Source organism: Perognathus longimembris, chromosome 26 (assembly GCF_023159225.1).
Source record: "Perognathus longimembris pacificus isolate PPM17 chromosome 26, ASM2315922v1, whole genome shotgun sequence".
Taxonomy (NCBI): Eukaryota; Metazoa; Chordata; class Mammalia; order Rodentia; family Heteromyidae; genus Perognathus; species Perognathus longimembris.
In genome coordinates, this window is record NC_063186.1 from 11,425,451 (window position 1) to 11,434,655 (window position 9,205).

The 9,205-nt window shown below is 48.8% G+C and overlaps 1 protein-coding gene across 1 annotated transcript; it reads left to right on the forward strand.

The window, feature by feature from the left end:
* The first annotated feature begins 2,233 nt into the window (after window positions 1-2,233).
* Window positions 2,234-5,107, forward strand: Lyzl4 (lysozyme like 4). The gene is given in 5 exon segments (XM_048334730.1): window positions 2,234-2,372; window positions 2,465-2,614; window positions 3,342-3,420; window positions 5,037-5,067; window positions 5,069-5,107. Coding segments are annotated over 5 exon segments (438 nt in total).
* The last annotated feature ends 4,098 nt before the right edge of the window (window positions 5,108-9,205 follow it).

A 9,205-nucleotide genomic window follows, 5' to 3' on the forward strand; every position in this document is an offset into this window, starting at 1 on the left:
GCCTCCCCATCCTAGGAGAACCACGACTGCCCAGCGCAAGCCACGCCCACCACGGAGCCACGCCCATTCAACAACAACCACGCCCACTCAGTGCAAGCCACGCCCGCCCCAGGGCCACGCCCACAGTGTAAACCGCGCCTGCTCAACACGAGGTACGCCCACCCAGTGTGAGCCACGCCCATTCAACACAGCCACAACCAACCGCGAGAGCCGCGCCCATCAGGATGAGCCACACCCACAGAGTTCTAGCCGCGTATTTCCTTCCACTTGAGCCACGCCCACTTCTTGCAAGCCATACCCTCCTCCTCAGCCCCTCCCCGTCAGAGTGAGTCACTCCAATCCTACGAGGGCATGCCCCGCCCACGTGAGCCACGCCCTCTCCCTTGAGCTCCTCCCCTTACCCTTGAACCCCACCTTGACCACATGGCCACGCCCTCCTGCTTTAGCCCCCTCCCCTCTTACTTGAGCCCCACCCCTCCCATTGAGCAATGCCAATCCCAAGTAACCCACACCCACCAGCTTGAGCCCCTCCCCTCGAGCCACGCCCTTCCACTCGAGCCACGCCCCTCCCGCTGGAGCCACGCCCCCAGCCCTGCACAGGACTTTTGTGCTGGTGACATCACAGCGTGAAAACCACTTTGAAGCCCACTAAATGCCGCTGGTGCCTGCAGAGCCACACCCGCCGCACGCAGGCCACGCCCCACGTGCGAACCACGCCCATGCTCGAGCCACGCCCCTCCCACTCAAGCCACATCCCTTCCACTGGGGCCCTGCTCCTCCCCGGACCACACCCACTGCACGCAGGCCACGCCCCACTTGCTAGCCACGCCCCTCCCAGTCGAGGCACGCCCCTTACACTTGAACCCCTCCCTCTGGGGACACGCCCTCCCACTGGAGCTGGCCTGAGTCTCTGCCACTCCCGTGCAGCTAGGGTGGGCTTGGTGGGCCTCGGCTACCGCGGTCTCTGAATCCGGGAGTGTCGGGGGTCTGGCAGGTGTATGGAGGCCTTCTTGAGCCTTGCAGGTTTTCTGGCTGAGGGCAACAGTGGGAGAAAGTAGCACCAAGCAAGCAAATGAAGTATCTATTCATCTATCTATATATCCATCTGTCCTTCCACTCATTCATCCACCCATCCACCCACCCACCCGTCCATCCGTCCACCTGTCACTCCATATATCCATCCATCCACTCATCAATCCATCCATCTATCCATCCACTAACCCATCCAACCATCCATCCACCCACCCACTCATCCATCCATCTATCCATCTGTCCACTCACCCATCCACCCATCCATCCACCCATCCACCCATCCATCCATCCTCCCACCCATCCATCCACCCATCCATCCATCCACCCACACATCCATCCATCCATATATCTCTCTATCGATCCAGCTATCTAGATACCCATCCAAACATCAATTCAGCTGCCTGTGTCTGTCTGTCTTTCGGCCTCTGAATTTGGAGACTAAGCCTATTAACAACAACAGTAGAGAGCTCTTACCAACCCGGATGGTGATCTAGCCCTTCCTTTTTCAGAATGTGCTAGCTCCCAGTAAGGTGATGTCATAGAGAAGATTCTAGAAGAGGGTCCTGTCATGGAGAAGGACTGGTGGTTTAGAAGTTGCTGGGTGAAGGCAAATGAGTTAGGAAGGAAGAAACAAAGCCTTAAGATACCAGGAAACCACTCGCAGGTCCAGCAACCGGTCCAGCTGCACCCCCCAGGGTTGTGGCTGGGACTGACCTTTCCCCTCCCTGGAGAAGGTACTGGAAGAGCTGGGAGAGCTCAGGTGTGCAGCCAGAGTGGGTAGATGGTGAGCAGGAGGGGGGTCTTGCATTGACACTCAACTGTGGGGGCACTTTGTTAGTAACTTCATGTATTGCTCATTTGTTGTGTGTGTGTGTGTGTGTGTGTGTGTGTGTGTGTGTCAGGCCTTAAACTCAGGGCCTGGGAACTGTCCCTTTGCTTTTTCCCTCAAGACTTGAGCCACACCTCCACTTGTGGCCTTTTTGGGGGTGGTGGCGTAGTGAATTGTACACTAAGAGTCTCACAGACTTTCCTGCCTGGGCTGGCTTTGAACTGTGATCCTTTAGATCTCAGCCTTTGGAGTGGCTAAGGATTTTAGATTGGGGAGCTTTGCAGGCTTCCTGGTGAGACTCTCCCCAGTGTCCCTGCTATCTTGGCAGGAGTAATCGGTCCCACCACCATCATCCCCTGCTCAGGGGAGACCATGCGTGCACCCCTTCTCCTCTCCCTCATTGGCTACCTGGCGGCCCCCACTGGCTCGGCCATCATGGGCCGCTGTGAAATCGCTAAGATACTCAGTGATGGAGGCCTGAATTATTTCGAGGGCTACAGCCTTCAGAACTGTGAGTAGAGGCCTCCCTGCCCTCTCTCCTTTCCCTGTCCCCCCCGGCCTGGGGAGGGCCCCCCCCCCACGTGCCCCTCCTTGCTTCCCCAGGGGTGTGCCTGGCTTACTTCGAGAGCAAGTTCAACCCCACGGCCGTGTATGAGAATGCCAAGGGCGGCTACATGGGCTACGGCCTCTTTCAGATCCGAGACACCAACTGGTGTGACCACGGGAAGAACCTGTGTCGCGTGTCCTGCTCCGGTGGGCTCCCACGCGGCCTCCTCCGGGGTGGGGGGGAGGGAGGACGAGAACCCAGCCAGGACGTGCAGGGAGGGGGAGGTTAGGGGAGCCCAGGCCTGCGAGGCCTGAAGGGGTGCGGTGGGGGGGCGGGGAGGCCGAGAGGGGGAGGATGCGGGCTCAGGGGCAGCCCAAGGCCTGAGTTCAAGTCCCAGTCCTGGCACACAAAAAGAGGAAAGAGAGAGCAAGGAAGGAGGGAGGGAGAGACAGAAGGAGGGAGGGAGGGAAAGAAGGAGGGAGGAAGGAAGGAAAAAAGGAAGGAGGGAAGGAGGGAGGGAAGAAGGAAGGAAGGAAGGAAGAAAGGAGGGAGGAAGGGAGGGAGGGGGAAAGAGAGAAGAAAGGAAGGAGGGATGGGGGAAGGAGGGAGGAAGAAGCAGGGAGAAAAGAGGGAGGAGGGAGGGGGAGGAGGGAGGAAGGAGGAAGGGAGTACCGAGGTGAAAGGAGCAGGGAGGTAGGAGGGAGGGGAGAGAAAGGAGGGAGGGAGAGGGAGGGAGAAGGGAGGGAGGAAGGAGGGAAGGAAGGAGAGGGGGGAGAGAGGAGGGAGGAAGGACGGAGGGAGGGAAGAAGGAGGAAAGGAGGGAGGGAGGAAGGAGGGAGAGGATGGGGAGGGAGGGAGAGAGGGAGGGAGGGAGGGAGGGCTACTCTCCGGTGGGAGCTGTCCACATAGCTGCCATTTCCTTTGCCTCCACAGCGTTACTGAATCCGAATTTAAAGGACACGATAAAATGTGCCAAGACAATTGTGAAAGGCAAGCAAGGGATGGGAGCGTGGTGAGTCACTGTGTGTGTGTATATTTGTGTGTATAATATGTCGTGAGTGTGTATATGTGTGTATACACATACCATGCAATCTATCTATTATATAGTATGTATATTATATAATATACAATATGTAATGCATACAGTGTATATGCGGAAATGTGGATGTATATTTATAATGTATTGTAACATTTATATAGCTCACATAAATGTGTGTCTGACAAATATATACATATTTTCATATAATATAAAGCTGTATTCTTTCTGTTTATTATTATGAATGCATGTTATAGATAAATGTAATATCAAATGTACATATTCTATATGGTAAGATATATAAATAATCCATATAATATAAAATATATTTATGTATAAAAATATCTTTTATTATATTTATATATAATATGTTATATAATATTTATATATTATGTATTATATATTATATGTTACTTATACTATTTATGTTTATGCTATACATGCTATTATAATATATAATATACAAATAATACATTATTTACATTATATATTGCATGTAATATATAACAATATGTTATATATAATACTACCTATAAATAATATAATAAATAATACTATATGCATATGTAAATGTATAATATAATAATATATTTTATATTGTGTGTATTATATCAAATATATTCACATGTAAATATATGTGATATGTAAAAACGTAAATATTATATAAAGATGTATTATTTACATTTATTATAGACAGCAAATGTGTTATATATATTTTAATATATAAATATAAGCATAAGTGCGTATATGTATATATTTATAGAGACATATGTAATTATGTTAGATTATAACAATATATAAACATTACATCACAACCGTACACATTTATGCTAGATATAGCAGTACATGAGACATAACATATAAGATACAGTACACTGTAATGCAATGGGGAACACAATATACAGAACAATATCTATAGCATATTCTTTTTCTTTCTTTGGCCAGTCCTGGGACTTGAACTCACAGGACTGGGCACTGTCCCTGAGCTCTTACACTCAAGGCTAGCTCTCTACCACTTGAGCCACAGCACCACTTCCGGTTTCCTGGTGGCTCACTGGAGATAAGAGTCTCACAATCTTTCCTGCCCAGGCTGGCTTTGAACCTGCGATCCTCAGATCTCAGCCTCCTGAGAAGTTAGGATGACAGGCGTGAGCCACCGGCGCCATTAGAAGTTCTCATGTTTAGAGAAGCAGCGAGTGAGCGTGCGGCCAGGGGTGGAGAGGGTTCCACAGCTGACAGTTGGGCCAGGTGCATGTGTGACATGGGGGCGGCACGGGCCACACACTCACCTCCAAGGCACAGGGTTGAGATAGACACACATGGGCTGGGAAGGTGGCTCAGTGATAGAGCGCACGCTACCATGCACAAAGCCCTGGGGTTCGATTCCTCAGCACACAGACACAGAAAAAGCCGGAAGTGGTGCTGTGCTCAAGTGGTAGAGTGCTAGCCTTGAGCAAACAGAAGCTCAGGGACAGAGTCCAGGCCCTGAGTTCAAGTCCTGGGACTGGAAGAAAAAGATAGATAGGAGCTTCCTCCTGATCTCTCTCTCTCTCTCTCTCTCTCTCTCTCTCTCTGGCCTGCCCCTCTCCTAGGCCCACCTGGTCCCGGAACTGCCAGCTGTCTGGACACCCTGGACCGTTGGCTAGATGGCTGCAAGCTATAGGCCTGGAGGAGCACACAGCTGGCCCAGGCCGACTCCCCAACTTGCTGTCCTCCCATCTGTCATTGCTACGCCATGGCCCGACAGCTCCAGGTGGAAAGGGACCCCACACCCCCCAACCCCCAAATTTCACCTCATACAAGGGGTGCTGGATACAGAATAAAGTGAGCTACTACTTAGTTCATTCTTTCTTGTTCTTTTTTTTTGTTTGTTAGTTTGTATTGGGACTGGGGCTTGAACTCAGGGCCTAAGTAGTGTTCCTTAGCTTTTGGTTTTTGTCTTTTACAAAGGCTGGCACTCTACCATTTGAACCATGGCTTTACTTCTGGAGTTGGGTTGTTTCCGAAGAGAAGGGAGTCTCATAGGTTTTCCTGCCCTGGCTGGCTTTGAACTGGGGTTCTTCTTAGATCTCAGCTTCCTGGGGTAGCTAGGATGACCAGCGTGAACCACAAATGCCATTTTCCCAAACCATGACCAGGAGAGTCCTGCATGCCTGTCATTGGCTACTCCACTTTTTATATTTCAATATTCTCATTCATTTATCGAATGCAGAATATTATTGGTGTATGTGATTCCAGAAAGGAAAAAAGAAAACAAAATAACAACTCAGGTGCTGGTGGCTCCCACCTGCCATTCTAGCCAACACAGAAGACTCAGATATGGAGGATTGAGGTGCTAGGCCAGCTGAGGCAGAATGAGCGGATCTTTAGCAAAATGCTGGAGACTGGAGGCGTGGTTCGCGTGGTAAAGCACCGGCTGTGGAGCAAGACAGTCAAATGCGAACGGGAGGTCCAGACTTCAAAGCCTCAGTGCCAGAATACAGAGAGAAGAAGAGAGGTGGGAGGGGGGGAGAGAGAGAGAGAGAGAGAGGAGGAGGAAGGAGGGGAGGGAGAGGGAGAGAGAGAGAGGAAGGGAGGGAGGGAGAGAGAGAGGCTCTAATGACAGCCTGCCATTGATCAAACCCCATATCATCTCAAGTGCCCAGGCCAGTGAGCTGTCGCCTCCTAGCAGCTACTGTTGTCAACAAAGGGCCATCGAGGCTCAAGGGCAAAGCAGGATGTGAGCCAATCGATGTGGAGTCACCACTTCAGCTTTTGCTAGCCTCACCCTAGGGCATCTGGATTGATAATGAACAGTGACAGTTGGCACATGCACTGGGCAGAGATTTGTTTTAAAATAATGGTGGGTTTTTTTTTTTTGGTCAGTGTTGGGGCTTGAACTCATGGCCTGGGCGCTGCCCCTGAGATTTATTTTTATTTTATTTATTTTGCTCAAGGCTCGTGCCCTACTTCTTTGAGCCATGTTTGGCTCCACTTCCGGTTTTCTGGTGGTGTCATGGGAGATGAGAGTCTCAGGGACTTTCCTGCCCCAGGCTGGCTTTGAACCGCGATCCCCAGATCTCAGTCTCCTGAGGAGCTGGGATGACAGGCGTGGGCACCGGTGCCCAGCGTCTCTTAGGCTTTCTAAGAGAGAAGAGCAGCCTCCCAGCGCTTCTTTGTCTCATGGTTTATATCACTATGAAATATGCTTTAATCTCTCTCACTCAAAAATATAAAATCTCTGGGTCAACCATCGGTAGCTCACGCCTCTTAGCCTAGCTACTCATGATGCTGAGATCTGAGGATCACGGTTCAAAGCCAGCCCCTGGCAAGAAAGTCCGTGAGACTTTCATCTCCAATGAACCACCAAATGCCGGAAGTGGTGCTGTGGCTCAAATGGTAGAGGCTTAACCTTGAGCAAAAGAGCTCAGGGACAGCGCCCAGGCCCTGAATGCAAGCCCCAGGACAAACACACACACACAAATAACAAAACAAAAAACAACCAAAATATCATTTACAGAAGGGGCCATTTAAATTTCAGCTGAATCTAGGGAACTCGACTGAATCTAGGGAATGGTGGGGGTGTGTGTGTGTAGGAATTTGAACATGCTTCTCACCAGCCTTCCTCTCCCCAGAGCTCCCATGTGCCTGTAAAGAACTGTAGGTTTTCCTTGGTAAGAAGGAAATTCCATACTTTCTAAAGAGATACAAAAAGATGATACAAATTGAGAGAGGAGAGGAGAGAGAGAGAGAGGAGGAGAGAGAGAGAGAGAGAGAGAGAGAGATGAGAGAGGAGAGCTACTCTAATTAGGTCAATTGTTTAGTCCTTACTGCAGTTAAGAAAAAAAATACCTTTAAATTGGTTGAGTTCAATTCTTTCCCTTTTATATTAATTTTTTCATATGAGGTAGTGGTGTGTTCATAATATAAAGAAGAGAACAAATTTGTAGTATTACTGTATCTCTCTCTCTCTCTCTCTCTCAGAAAAAAGAAGACATTATCAAATGGAGTCAACAGGCATTTATTTCTGGTTCTCTGAAGATGTGATTTGTCTTGTTCTTTTTAGCTTGTGTAGGCAAGATGGAGACCCTGCAGGCTTTTACTCTTACTCTAAAAATCCTTTGAATTCAGTCTAAATCTAGCCTGGGGTCTGAGGAAATGTCCTTCCTTCCTTCCTTCCTTCCTTCCTTCCTTCCTTCCTTCCTTCCTTCCTTCCTTCCTTATCATTATAAATATTTCTCAATCCTTCAATATCATGATGGTGTAGGATATGGGACAGAATGAAAGCTGGGGACACACACACACACACACACACACACACACACACACACACACCTTCTATCTGTCTCCCATTGAGCAGATTGACTGACTCAGGAATCCCTTTCTAAAAACTATTGAACAAAGGAGGGGGGCGGGGTGTGGGGGGGAGCTCTTAGGAGGGGAGCCGGGTCATTAGTGTAAGTCATTATATGAGCATTAGTCATTATACTCTTAGTCAAAGTCTGGGACATGGCGAGAGCACAGGAGGAGTTCCTGGCTGCAATTCGTGAGACATTGGATCTGCATTACCCAGTTTCACTTTTTAATCTGTTTTTTTTTTTTTCAATCTCTCTCCCCACCAAAGCTGGTTCATTGGAAATAAGAATCTCATAGACTTTCCTGCCCCAGGATGGCTTTGAACTCCAATCCTCCAGATCTCAGCCTCAGGGGTGAGCTACCAATGCCCCGGCTGTGATTCTATTTTTCTTTTGAATTATTTAATTGGCCCAAGTTTGTTCTGCTATTGTGGATAGTTCCAGAAAGTTTCAGTGCTTGTTAAAAACATTTTTTAAAAAGCAATGCAATGTGGAGGATACTTCTTTCTGTTGCTGGAAATGGCAATCTTTTATTTGCTTTAAAGAAAAAAAAAGAGAGAGAGAGAAGCCCAAGATAGAATAGAATCCATGTGGCTTCTAAGGGAAGCTGAGGACCAGGAGGAAGCCTTCTGGAAGTTTCTCCCACAGAAGAGCACATTTATATAACCAACAGTTTCTGTGCTTGTTCCTTTGAGCCGAGGCAGATTTATTTCTGGAGAACTTTATACTCTCTATTGCGAGCTTTCCTCCGGCCAGAGAAATGAGATTTGGCATAGAAATCTGTAAATGGTGTGCTGAAAATTCCCCCTGAGCCTTGGCCTTAAAAATCCTTACAATTTTGGGGAGCCTTTTTATTTTATTTTGGTCACTATAGAATCATTTTTCCTCCCAGACAACCCCTGATTATCTCAGCAGTAAAATTTTGCTCCATCCAATGTTCATTGATTTTCTTGGTTTCCTTCCTTCCTTCCTTCCTTCCTTCCTTCCTTCCTTCCTTCCTTCCTTCCTGCCTTCCTTCCTGCCTTCCTTCCTTCCTTCCTTCCTTCCTTCCTTCCTTCCTTCCTTCCTTCCTTCCTTCCTTCCTTCCTTCCTTCCTTCCTTTCTTCCACCCCCAGCCACTACCAAGGTTCAGAAGTCAGGTGCCAACATTAAACCCAATTGGCCATTCTCTTCTTTGTCAAAATTGGCTTCTATGGGTTACACGAGGCCAGGGGAAAGATTTCATGGTTACACCTCCAACTGTCTCCATGCTGTGTAGCAATCCATTTCACCCCCTCTCCCCGCTCTGTGCGGCCAAGGTGCTTTCTGGTTCCCTTTTCCTAGTGACACAATAATCTATGGTGCCCCTATGGCCTCTCTGTCTTCCCCCAGGTCCTTGACCTTTCCACCAGGCCCCACTTGCTCAGTGTCCATCCCTCACCCCCTGG